The 14,233-nt window shown below is 42.7% G+C and overlaps 1 gene segment (V, D, J or C); it reads right to left on the bottom strand.

Annotated features, from left to right (window-relative positions):
* Positions 1 to 1,279: 1,279 nt before the first annotated feature.
* Positions 1,280 to 14,233, bottom strand: part of LOC140203965 (Ig heavy chain C region-like) — a 32,407-nt gene continuing 19,453 nt past the window's right edge. Inside the window, 1 exon segment of the C gene segment in view lies at positions 1,280 to 1,532. Within this exon segment, the coding sequence occupies positions 1,524 to 1,532 (9 nt within the window).

The following is a 14,233-nucleotide window of genomic DNA, read 5'->3' as shown; positions in this document are numbered from 1 at the left end:
ACGGCGATAAGCATAAAATCTTCTGAGGAGGTTATGTAATTTCCCCGTGATGTTAGGAATTTGAGTGATCCAACCCATTCTGACTTCATGCCAGAAAAATCAGATTTTGGCTTTTTCCGGCTTTCTGCAAGCATGAAAGGTTTAGATCCTGACGTAAAGGAATTGGATTTTCTCCGGTTACTCTGGCGAGAGTATGCGTTCTCCATCAAGTGATCTTATTGCTACACTGCAAGGGCCCGCGCAGTGTCTCCTTTCACGGGCAATTGAACAATCTGCAGGCTGTCACACTTCCGTTAAATTTGCAAAAATAAATGCAGGAAATTTGCAAATCAGCGTTGGCTACCAATGTATGTCAAGAACCGAGTAATGCATACATTTAGAGCTCCGTTGTTCTTCGAATGTGAGCAGTCATGCAGCTTCCGAGTTCCGGTAAAGCAACTTTCTGCCCTCAGTGAACAGCAGGACTCGGTGATTCCCAACTATAGTGGAAGGTCAACAAGGAGGATTGTAGCCTTTGTTTTCAGCCGAGCAGCATGACATGATTCTCCCATTTTCCATGCTCACTGATAGGAACTGCAGAGGCACAATCTCCTAGAATACCTACTGTCGTGGCAGAGTATCACTCAGCATAAACATAATGGTAATCAATATATTTCAGTTGTAAAATTCTACCTGAAAGAAACTCTTAAATGGGATAATGTTTTTTTTCAAATGCAAATAGTTAAGATTGTGTATTCGCGCAATTTCTTTATAATAGTTCCACGTAGTTTGCTAATAATGATCATGGTCCCCCACCCCGACTTTTTAAAGCAAGGCAACTGGTTAAGCTGCCGGACACAGAGACATATAGTTTGTTTAATTCAGCTACACTTTCTTCGTGCGCAGCCTTGAGTATCAAACCTTCTTTTGGAACTCAGTCAACGGAGTGAAATACGAAGACTCATTCCTAAACAACTTATTGCTTTGTCAGTGAGTATGGGTAGTAGGAGAGGGCGACGCTCATGAAGTCAAATTAAATTAACTGTTTCGTTCAAGTACAAAATTAGAATGGCAGATTGCAAGGCGTATTGAATTTTTTTTTCACATTTGTGGTAGACTTCAAATCTCTCACTATTCGACAATGTTTTAATCCCAGTTTATGTTACATTATTCAGAGGAATACGCTTTGCAACATTTCTGTGAAATTCTAAGCAAAACAAGTGTTTCACAAGAAAAAATCAGAATCAAACCGATGGAAGAAAGGGAAACAAAACTGCAATTTCACAAGCACAACATCGCAATTGACGCAGAGAATAGTGGTTTATTGATATCATGTACTGTACACTAGAGATTCTGCAAATAGTGGAAATCCAGAACAACGCACTAAAAGTTGGAGGAACTCAGCAGGTCAGGCAGTATCTATGGAGCAGACTAACAATCGACGCTCCAGGCTGAGAAGCTTCATCAGGATGGTCACCATACGTCATCACTTAACTTCGGGTCCATTAAAACAAAAGCTGGAGCTGCGTCTGTTTTAGCATTCTCTAATTCACCTGTAACGATAGAACACGAACAGAGAATCCAGTGAGCAGCTGAGAGAGGCAAACATTCAAAGCGACCGAATGGTCGAAACAGTACAGTAACAGAATAAAATGTTCTAATATTTTCCTTGTAAATTGTTAGATTCATTATCAGCTCCAGGCTGCATCCCCATGTTATATTTCTGTACCCTCCATTAAGGGTACTTATAAGTCGGAATTATACAGGGAAATGATTGGTCGACTGGTTTATTTTCAACCCACATCTGATCCCTCATATGTCAAATATGAAGGAGTTGATGTATTTTGCAGCTTTCTACTTGATCTGATACCTCATGCGTGGTGTAATTTCGGACTAAGTCTGACCTGACGTATTTTCTTAACCCGTTACAGTGAGCGGATATTCTAAAATACACTGTGCGTAGTTTTACATATTATTTTGGCGAACAGGAAGCACCATCCACGTTAAGCACAAAGAATAAATTCTTCTTTGCCCTGGTCTGAACTGTTGTGTTGTTGGTCATAGTCTCTGGACGTAAAAGTGAAAATGTTGCCGAGCACGGTTGCAAATAATCAGGGTGTATTTTGGCTCGTCCACCTTTATTGCACAATAAGTGGAAGTCGAAAAGTACAACGTGCGGCTAAGGGCATTCTTGGAATTATACCGATATTTTTAGTCTGTTTAATATCAGACATTTGCATTGAGGGCACTATGGTAAAGGTTCAGTAGTTTATTCGTTAATATGAATAGCTTGCCTCAGGAGTGAGAATTGAAAAAATTGCAATTACACATAATAGAATCATATATGCTGATGCTTTGAAACAAAAAAATATCGCATTGTGAATGGTAATGATCAATATTGTGAAAGTTTCCGCGTATGAGTGACGTAGAACTAAGAGAAATAGAAAGAATATGATGGTGGAACTCAGCAGATTAGGTAGTATCTGTGGAGAGGAATAAGTAGTTGCCGGCCTAAACGGCGACTCTTCATTCCTCTCCATAAATTCTACCTGACGTGCTGAGTTCGTTGAGGATTTATTGTGCGTTGCACTGGATTTCCAACATGTGCAGAATGATCTGCAGCGAAGAAATATAGTTTCAGAAGAAACAGCAATGAAGTAAAGACCGTGATGAGGACGAATTTCGTCTCTCAAAGTGTAATAAAACCTTTAAATCGTGAACCCATACAAACTTTTAAGGTCGTCTTACAGAACATAAAATATTGCATCGTTATCAATATAGTTGCGCCGAGTGATTAGGAAGGCCGGGTCGAGGTGAGGTAGGTTGCCTGTGTAGAATACAGACAGGAAGAATAGGCAGGAAGTTGAGAAGTATGACAACAAAAGTAGGAATCTCGAGAATACTGCCTGTGGCACAGGACAGTGAGTATAAGAATCGGGTGAGGTGGAAAACAAATGCATGGCTGAGGGATTGGAGTAGGGGCAGGGATTCAGATTTCTGGATCACTGGTGCCTCTTTTGACCTGTACAAGAAGGATGGGTTGCACTTGAATCCCCGGGGATCAATATTCTGGTGGGGAGGTTTGCTAAAGCTATTGCGGAGAGGATTGCTGGGGTGTGGGATGGAGGGAGAGGCGGTTGGCTCAGAAATAGAGAGAGTTTGGAGGCAGTGCGATAGGGAGTATAGACAGGTGATAGAGAAGGGACACGCTCGGTCCGATGATTTGAGATGTGTTTATTTTAATGCAAGGAGTATTATGGACAAAGCGGATGAGCTTAGAGCGTGGATCGGTACTTGGAGCTATGATGTTGTGGCCATTACAGAAACTTGGATGGCTCAGGGGCAGGAATAGTTATTTCGAGTGTCAGGCTTTAGATGTTTCTGAAAGGACAGGGAGGGAGGCAAAACAGGTGGGGGTGTGACACTGTTGATCAGAGATAGTCTCACTTCTGCAGAAAAGGAGGAAGACATGGGCCAATTGTCTATGGAGTCTCTGTGGGATGAAATTAGGAACAGGAAGGTGTCAATATCTGTGCTGGGTGCTTCTTATAGACCACCCAATAGTAACAGGGTCATCGAGGAGCAGATAGTGAGACAGATTCTGGAAAGGATAATAATAAGAGGGTTATCGTTGTGGGAGATTCTAATTTTCCAAGCATCGATTGACATGTCCCTAGAGCGAGGGGTTTAGATGGGGTTGAGCTTGTTAAGCGTGTTCAGGAAGGTTTCTTGACACAATATGTAGATAAGTCTACAAGAGGAGAGAATGTACTTGATCTGGTATCGGGAAATGAACCTGGTCAGGTGTCACATCTCTCAGTGGGAGAGCATTTCGGAGATGGTGATCACAATTTTATCTCCTTTACCATAGCATTGGAGAGCGATAAGAACAGACAAGTTAGGAAAGCGTTTAATTGGAGTATGGGGAAATATGAGGCAGGAACTTGGAAGGATAAATTGGGAACAGATGTTCTCAGAGAAATGTACGGAAGGAATGTGGCAAATGTTCAGGGGATATTTGCGTTGAGTTCTACGTTAGTGCGTTCCAATGAGACAGAGAAAGGATGATAGGGTACAGAAACCGTGGTGTGCAAAGGCTGTTGTATATATATTCAAGAAGAAAAGTGGAGTTTACAAAAGGTTCGGAAAACTAAGTAACGATAGAGATCTAGCAGGTTATAAGGCTGGCAGGAAGGAGCTTAAGAAAGAAATTAGGAGAGCCAGAAGCGGCCTTCAGAAGGCCTTGGCGGACAGGATTAAGGAAAACCCAAAAGCATGCTACAAGTATGTGAAGAGCAAGACGATAAGACTTGAGAGAATAGGACCAATCAAGTGTGACAGTGCAAAAATGTGTATGGAACCGGAGGAGATGGCAGAGCTACTTAATCAGTACATTGTTTCAGAGTTCACTGCGGAAAAGGGTCTTGGAAATTGTCAGGATGACTTACAGCGGACTGAAAAGCTTGATCATGTAGATATTAAGAAAGAGGATGTGCTGGAGCTTTTGGAAAGCATCAAGTTGGATAAGTCAGTGGGACCAGACGATATGTACCCCGGGCTACTGTGGGAGGCTAGGGAGGAGATTGCAGAGACTCTGACGATGATCATTGCATCATCAATTGGGGCGGGAGAGGCTCTGGAGGATTGGAGCGTTGCGGATGTTGTTCCATTATTCAAGAAAGGGAGTGGAGATAGCCCAGGAAGTTATACAACAGTGAGTCTTACTTCAGTGTTTGGTAAGTAGATGGAGAAGATCCTGAGAGGCAGGATTCATGAACATTTGCAGAGGTATGATATGATTCCAAATAGTCAGCATGGCTTTGTAAAAGGCAGGTCGTGCCTTACCAGCCTGATTGAATTTTTTGAGGATGTGATTAAACACGTTGATGAAGGTAGAGCAGTAGATGTAGTGTATATGGATTTCAGCAAGGCATTTGATAAGGTACGCCACGCAAGGCTTATTGAGAAAGTAAGGGGGCATGGTGTCCAATGAGGCATTGCTTTGCGGATCCAGAACTGGCTCGCCCACAGAGGGCAAAGAGTGGTTGTAGTCGGGTCATATTCTGCATGGAGGTCGGTGACCAGTGGTGTGTCTCAGGGATTTCTTCTGGGACTCCTCCTCTTCGTGATTTTTATAAAAGACCTCGGTGAGGAAGTCGTTAGTGAATTGGGTGATGATAGAAAGGTTGGGGGTGTTGTCGATAGTGTGGAGGGCTGTCAGAGGTTACAGTGAGACATTGATATGTTGCAAAACTAGGCTGAGACGTGGCAGATGTAGTTCAACCAGGTAAGTGTGAAGTGGTTCATTTTGGTAGATCAAATATGATGGCAGAATATAGCATTAATGGCAAGACTCTTGGCAGTGTGGAGGATCTGAGGGATCTTGGGGTTCTAGTCCATAGAACACTCAAATCTACTACGCAGGTTGATTCCGTGGTTAAGAAAGCATACGGTGCATTGGCCTTCGTCAATCGTGGGATTGACATTAGGAGCCGAGAGGTAATGTTGCAGTTATATAGGACACAACACTTGGAGTATTGTGCTCAGTTCTGGTCGCCTCACTACAGGAAGGACGTGGACACCATATAAAGGGTGCAGAGGAGATTTACAAGGATGTTGCCTGGATTGGGGAGCATGCCTTATGAGAATAGGTTGAGCGAACTCGGTCTATTTTCCTTGGAGCGATGGAGGCTGAGAAGTGACCTGATAGGGGCGTATAAGATGATGAGAAGCATTGACCGTGTGGATAGTCATAGACTTTTTCCCAGGGCTGAAGTGGCAAGAACGAGAGGGCACAGTTTTAAGGTGCTTGGAAGTAGGTACAGAGGAGATGTCAGGGATAAGTTTTTTTTTATGCAGTGAGTAGTGTGTGCGTGGAATGGGCTGCCGGCGACGACGGTGGAGGTGGATACGATAGGGTCTTTTAAGAGTCTCCTGGACAGGTACATGGAGCTCAGGAAGAATAGAGGGCTATGGGTAACCCTAGGTAACTTCTAAGGTAATAACATGTTTGGCGCAGCTTTGTGGGTCGGAGGGCCTGTATTGTGCTGTATGTTTTCAAAATATCGATGTTTCTAACTGATAATGAGGTCACCTGTGATATCAATGAATGACATTTCGGGGGTCTGATTAGTCTACCCCTTTTTCTATCTTGTCTGCTCCTGCTTTTTTTCCCTCCTGAAGTATTTGGCTGTTTCCGTTTCTGAGCCTTCTGGTGAATGTTTCAAAATGTAATTTACAAAGGCGTAGTGGTTAGAAAAATGGTTTGGAGTACTAGCGCACAGATTTAATTTCTGGGGCCGTCCTGTAAAGATTTTTTTACATTCTCCTCAGTGACTGCATGGGTTTTCTCCGCGTGCTCAGGTTTCCACCTGCAGTTCGGTTGGCAGATTGGTCAATTCCATCCGCAATTCATTTCGTAGATTAATTGGTCATTGTAAATTATCGTGTGATTTGCCCACGTGTTACAGGGCGGTGCAGCTCGAAGGCTGAGTTAAATTTCATGAACCAGGTTCCGGGGTTTAGATAATAACTTCCCTTTAGAAATAATGGAACTGAATACCAACATCACAGTGAACATGAAGTATGCTCCAGCTACCTTGCGTACAATTGGATGAACTGTGGGGTCTATGTTAAGACTCACAGTATCAACATGACTGGCTACTACAATGATGGGAATCTATATTGCAGTACAAATTGGAAAACATAAATAATGACAATAATGAAACCTAATACCACCTATATCACTATGGAAAATGAAATAATTGAATGTTATAGAATCTTTCATGTAAAATTAAAATTATTAGATTAAAAATGACGAAATGTAGGGCGCACTGAGCAGGGTACATCTAGCGACGCATACCGCGAAAAAGCTAACGTTTTGACTCCAAAGCCATTTCTGTAGATGGTGACGAATTGGTTAACCTGACAGCCAGCAACCGATTGTGCCAACTTGCCATGAGTGTTGCAAATAGCAGGGCCGTGGAACGTCCCCAGCAGGCTAGGCTGTACTAATGGAGAGAGAAAATTTGAACGAAATCACAGATGGATTACTGATAGAAATGATCAGTTCTGATGCAAAAAGAAATAACGTGCGAGTCACATAAAGCTGGATAATTTGACAGTCCAGGCACGAGAGAAGATGATAGAGTGGAAAAGGTGGAATAAGTGTACTTTCTCTGACAGTGTGGAATAATATCGTGTTTACATCCAGACAACACGAACAGAAAATGAAGGAAGGAAAGTTATGAAATTAAAGGTCGAGTTCTAATGCACAGAAACAGGCTGTACCGTCCACTTTGTCCTAAAAGACCCACCTATACGTATCCAACATTAATCGCATTAGTTTCACGGCATGCGACATCTTGTCTATTCAAGTGATTGGCCAGATGTTTACTGAAAGTTGTTGTTTAATGTGCCTCTACCACTTCCTCTGGAATTGTCTTCGTTTCCACGTTTAATGTCCATCCTCTTCTTCCATACAGCAGAACATGACAAACATTCTAACTAACTACCCCAACCATACTTATTATATTTCATCTGATTATATATCTTTGAAGCCAGCCCTTGGTCTCCTTCGCTCCAGGAAGAATAAACCAAGCCTACCAAATTTCTTCTAATAAACTCCGGTCAAGGAATGGACAAATCGAAAAATGTCTTTTACATTCTGTCCAGCGCGATCGAGTGATTATCATAGTATGGTGACCAGTACTGCGTAGAATAATCCAATCCCGGTCCGGTGAGTCTTTTTTTAAAAATTGGAAACATGTAGCTCGAACTTCTTTAATCTATTACTAGTCCATTGAAGAAAACTGCCACATCCTTTCGTTACTGCCACATCCTCTTGTGATTCCGCCTACAGAGAACAATTGATTTATACTCCAGTGTGTCTCTGTTCATCAAAATTTCGTAGTGCCCTAATCTGACCCTCATATGCTCTAATCTTAGAGTATTTCACTTTCCAAAATACTTCCCTTCATCTGTCACTGGACTAACTTGACAGATGACCAACGTTCTGGTCAGCTCGCCTACGGATATCCTACTGTATCCGTTGATAAACATTTTGGGCAAACTTACAAATAACATATTCTACGTCAAATTCAGGTCATTAATAAATGTTACAGTCAGCAGTAGTTCCAGAGGTGACCACTGCGATGCACCACTCCAGAGCTTTCCAATCAGAAATTCATTAGGTTTTGACTCCTATCTCCAAGCCAATGATAGATCTAGTTTTCCAGTTTACTTTGGAGATCGTTTTCAAAGGTTTCACTAAGGTCCATGCAGAGATTTTCCAATAGTGAGACCTGGATGTAGCATTAAATAGAGAGATAAATGGACGTCCCACATCACTTATGAGGATGAAAAGCAGATTTTTGCAAAGTAATCATCCAATTTCAGGTGGTGTCTCCATTGTAGAGGAGGCCATATCGTGAACGTCAAATATATTGCACTAGATTAGAAGTCTGAATTAGACTGAAACTCTACTGTATCTGAATTGTGTGGGTCCGTTGATATCGGGATGAAAGGACTTGCGTTCTCTAGTAGCATGAGGAAATGTTATAGTGGTTTCGGAGAAGCAATTGCGGTGTATAGGGGCGCAGAAGACATGATGCAAAGGAAGAATATGTATTGGTCTGGAATTTTTTTGGCTTCAATAGAAATAGTGAGGCATGAATCATTGACAGGGGCGGTTGTAAAATTGAAGCTAAAGATCCGGTTTACTTATCTATTGAAATAGAGACGAATAGGTTCAAAAAGCAAAGGTCATAATTAGACCCACGTGAAGACCAGAGCAAAATGATGCGAACGCAAGAAGCAGCAATAATGTAGTTCTATGTGAAGGCAAGAAGCAGCAATAATGTAGTTCGTAGCACAGGAAAGCCCGTTGATGGAGGTGGCGAGCAAACTGAAACAAAGGCTGTGCCATCTGTTCCTCGAAAAGACGCTCCTAAAGTTTCATCTGAGTTGTCATGGTAATACCTTTCATCAGGATAAACTATGAGATGTTGAAGGATATATTGTTCAATGTGATGATGGTTTCATCCGCCAGGTAAATGAGTGTATTAGAAACTCCCGTTCAAAGAGCTGCCCATAGTTTCCGACTTTCCCAAAGTGGATCAAGAACATCCTTTACTTGCTAAGTGACAGCCATGATCAGGCTGTAAGCTAGATTAAAACGTAGTGGTATTGATAGTCTCCTCTCCTTTCAAAGAACGTCATATGCAAACAGCAATGCTTATCCTGGTGTCAATATTGCAAGGTGAGACAAAGCCGCAGTAACCTACGCACAACTTTGGATGACTTGTAGCAATATACTGCGAGGATTAATATGTGTGTGTACCTTGAGTATAGGTTCGCCGCCCTTCTTCTGAATATAGAGAACAGAGCATAGAAAAGTACTGCACAATGCAGGTCCTTTGACTCACATTGCTCTATCGACTTTTAAATCTACTCTAAAATCAATATAACGATGCCCTCCAGCATAGCGCTGCACTTTTCTTACATCTGTCTATCTTAAAGTCTCTTAAATATCCCGGATGTACTTGCATCTACCACCACACTATGGCAGCGCGTTGCACAGACTGACCACTCCTTGGTCTGACATTCTCCAATCTGAAACAAGAGAGAATCTGCAGCTGCTGGAAATCAAAGCAACACAGCAGCCCAGGCGGCATCTATAGGGGGAAAAAAGCACGGTCGACGTTTCGGGCCAAGTCCCTTCATCAGATCTGGAGAAAAGAGATGAAGAGTAGATTTAAAAGGTGGGGGAGGGGAGGGAGAAGCACAAGGTGATAAGTGAAACCGGGAGGGAGAGACAAGATAAAGAGCTGGGAAGTTCACTGGAGAAAAATATACAGAGTTGGGGAAGTGCGGAGTCTAATAGGAGAGGACAGAAGGCCATGGAAGAAAGAAGACGGGGAGGAGCATCAGAAGGAGGCCGTGGGCAGGCGAGGAGATAAGGTGAGAGAGGGGGAAAGGGATGGGGAGTGGGGAAGGAGGTTTGCATTACCAAGATTTCGAGAAATCGATATTCCTGCTCGATGTTCTTTTCCAGACCTTTCACCAATCAACTTCCCAGCTCTTCACCTCCCAGTTTCACCCGTCACCTTGTCTTCTTCCCTCCCCTCTCCCCCCAACCCTTTTAAATCTACTCCTTTTTTTTCTACAGTCCTCCGAAGGGTCTTGGCCCGAAACGTCCACGGTACTTTTTTCCATAGATGATGCCTAGCTTACTTCTGACATTCTCCATATTCCTTCCTCCAGTCTTTTTAAAAATATATCCTCTCCTATTAACCAATGCCACTTGGAAAACGGCGTTTGGCTATACACTTCATCCATGCCTCTTAACATTTTATACACTCTATAATTCCGAGATTCCTTTTTCCATTCGTCACTCCCCACTAATCCTCATTCTGGCACCCTCCCGGTTTGCCCTATCACTTTGTGCTTCTCTCTCCCCTCCTCCGCCTTTTAAATCTATTCGCAATCTGTTTTCTTCAGACCGCTGAAGGGTCTCGTCCGAAATGTCCCTCCACACCACCTTTCACGGCCCTATACAGTCCTCTAGGTGAGGCAACAGTTCACCCGCGAGACTGCTGGAGTCATCTATTGTATCCCGTGCTCACACTGCAGCTGTCTTTACAAAGTAAATTGGGAGATCGCTTTGACGAGCACCTACCGTCTGTCCACAAAAAAAACAAACAGAAAATCGTGGCCAACCATTTCACTTCTGATCCCCATTCCCATTCCGACGTTCGTTCATAGCCTCTTTTACCGTCAAGATGACGCCACTCTCAGGTTGGAGGACAGGAACCTCAAATTTCATCGGAGTAGCCTCCAAAATGGCAGCATAAACATCGATTTCTCTAACCCAGTATTTTTTCCGACTTCCTCTTCCTGCCTTTTTCCTATGGGCCACTCTGCTCTCCAAGCTATGTTTGCAATTCGTTTTTTCTTTAGTCCTTTACCTTTTCCACCTATTACTTCCCTGATTCTCACTTCGTACTCCCTCCTCCAGCTATCTACCTTCCTCATAACCTAACTTCACCTATCACCTTCTAACTTGTAAATCTTCCCCTCCGCTAATCTTATTCTGGTTTCTTTCCCCTTCCTTTACAACTTTGATGAAGGGTCTCGGCCCGAAATATGGATTCCTTTGCATAGATGCTGCCTGACATGTTCTTCCATCATTTTGTGTGCGATACTTCTATTAAGTCACTACTCATCCCCCTCATTCCAAAGAAAAAAAGCCCAAGCACGCTGGGCCTTTCATCCGACAACATACTCTCTAATCTCACCGAAATCCTGATAAATCTTTTCTGGACACTCTAAGCAATCACTTGCTTACTATAATGAGGCGATCAGAAATGAACACGACACAATCTGGTAAACCAGAGATTTATGGAGCTGCAAGATTATCCCGCGGCTCTGGAGCTCAATCCTCCAACTAATAAAGGCTAACAAAGCTTACACGTTCTTAACCAACTTATAGAGTTAAGCAGGAACTTAAGGACGTGGACACCAAGTCTCCTCTGTTCCTCCATGCTTCTGAGAATCCTACCATTAATCCTGTTTTCTGTCTTGAAATTCGACCTTCTAAGGTGAACGTCTTCTCAGTTTTCTGTATTGAATTCCATCTGCCACTTCTCAACTCAGCTCTGAATCCTGCAAGTATCCAATTGTAACTTGCGACAACCATCTGGAATATCTATAACACTGCCAATCTTCTTGTCATCTGCCAGCAAACTAAAGCACCCTCCCACTTCTTTATATAAGTCATCTGTAACAATTCCAAACAACAGGGATGTCATAACAGTTCCTTGCGGAATATCACTACTCACAGCCCTCCAGTCGAAATACCCTCCACTTACTACCACAGATCTGTTTCTGTGGGCGATCTAATTCCAGTTTATTCTGTAAATGTGCCAGGATCGCCTGTCTCCTGACTTTCAAGATTAACCTAATATGGGTAACCCTGACAAGTGCCTTACTAAAATGTATATTTACTGCGTCCAGTGCTCAATCTTAATTGCTTCTTCTTTTCACTTTCTCGAAAAAGTTCATCACTCTCGTGAGGCACTACCTCAACTTCACAAAGGAACGGTAAGAATCCCTAATCAGATTTGGCTCTGTCACATACTGGTAAACGCTGTCTCTAGGAATTAGCTCTAATAGCTTGCCCAGCGGGGACATAAAACTCAATGCTTTATAATTCCCAGAATAATGAGTTCTACAAATTTACGTAACGATTTTTCTGTCTAAGTCATTTCTTGGTTGGTATTATTGTCCCTGTTTGCCACATTCTCCCCTTACTTCGCTTTGAGTCGAGGACACACGCAGAACACCATGCCGTGATCGGCAACCTGCTGAGAACTTCGGAATTCTTGCATGAATTCCCCCCTTAATCATATCCCTTAGTTGTCAGATTCCAGCAAGAATGGCCCTTCTATCCCCGCTTGCCACCCTCCATCCTCTATCTCCATATTCATCCAATCCTACCCGCCTGGCTACACCTGTATGATTCTTTCCTTTGCCTTTGTCTGCCCCCAACTATCACATTGCAACAACTTATCTCCCTTTCCCACATTTATCTGCTGCTGCCCGTGTCCATCACCCCGGCTAGGTAAGATTTTCACCTCCACCCTTTTGGGTCAACTCCCCGCTCTCCTCTTCATAGAGGCTACCTTCCTTCTCCACACTCACTTCTGCTTCGATATCCGAAATTCTCCCCTCACAATCTTGCATGGCCCAGCGAATTTCTCCAGTGGTTTGTTACTGTGCCAGATTCCCAGCATCTGCAGAGTCTTGTGGCCCATTCCTATGTCTGTGCACCTCTCCTTGCGTCCTAATTCCTGAACGGTCTACATTCATTCTTAGATAAGACAACCTTGGTCATATCTTGTCATCGTGGTCATCCCGGTTTAATTCTATCAGGAACCCTAATTACTCACTGTGCTTTACAAGTTTCTTTATCTTCTCACAAGTTCTGAAGAAGAGGTTTCAACCTCAATTGTTCACTGCATTTCACTTCCCACAGATACAGCCTAACCTGCTGAGTATGGCCAGCGTTTCACCGTTTTCTATTTTAATTCTTCGCAGTATTGAAGGTTAAGAAAATGTAACATTTTTCTTTCAGATGAAGATAGTGCAATAAGATAGGAATAAACTGAAAATATTCCTCAGCCACTGGCACTGAGGTTCGCAAGGAATACTTTTGCTCAGGAAGCTATTACTGCTGTGGGTGAATGACTCAAAGGTAATTGTTTAATTTGTATTAGTCGTGTAAGCTACATAGGTTGCTTGTTCATCCAAATCAAGAATTATTTAAAGGTGTATGAAAAAGCGAGAGAAATCAATCACTTGTGCCCTGTTTCTATACAACATTGTCACATCCAATTTTACGATCACTCTGTTCTTTGTATGTGGAGTAGCTGTTATTACTCTGAAGATGAACAGAATTCTATAGAGATTTCATTATAAAATTTGATTACCACGTTCCATTCGTTGTTCAGTTGTCAATCCTGTCAACGTCACCTATGTTGATTAGCATAACTCAACGTTATTTGATAAATGCTAATTTAGTAGTCCCACCATTCCACTTTCTAATTACATTTACTCTTCCTGGATTTGGACACGCTAATAACCTACTGGAAAAATGGCCTTGTTTTCCCATCAGCTTCCTAACTGAGAAGTATCCCACCTCTTCCTCATCCATTGCTCCTCAGTTCTTCACCACGAAGATGTTTAAGCATAAGTAATTGTTTTATTGACCATTTCTCGTCTCCGTCCCAGCTGTTAGTTCTCTCTGTGTCTTTCTCTCTCTCTCTCTCACTCACTTAAACCAACAAAGATAGATGCGCGCACACGCGCGCGCACACACACACACACACACACACACACACACACACGCGCGCGCACGCGTGAATCGAAGAATCTAATCTATACGCATTCAAATAATGAGTTAAAACTTATCGTTCTCTCAGCTTCCTCCCTCTCGTTTATCGCATACTCCTGGCAAATCCCGCTGACATTATCAGTAATTCCTTCCTTTGGAGTTATAATCTTCGTGCATGGTATTTTAGTTATCTTATGCAGTGACAACACATTAATTCGCGTTATTCGGTATGGAATGTAAACACGAGGGAAACTACAGCGAATCCCAACCATACATTGGGGAAAATCTGAATTACTTACGTTAGAATAATTAATTCACAACTTGCACCCCGATAAAATGTGAAACATACGTCAGAGATTG

This window comes from Mobula birostris, chromosome 10 (assembly GCF_030028105.1).
Source record: "Mobula birostris isolate sMobBir1 chromosome 10, sMobBir1.hap1, whole genome shotgun sequence".
NCBI classification, from domain to species: domain Eukaryota; kingdom Metazoa; phylum Chordata; class Chondrichthyes; order Myliobatiformes; family Myliobatidae; genus Mobula; species Mobula birostris.
This window is presented reverse-complemented; position numbering and strand designations above follow the sequence as displayed.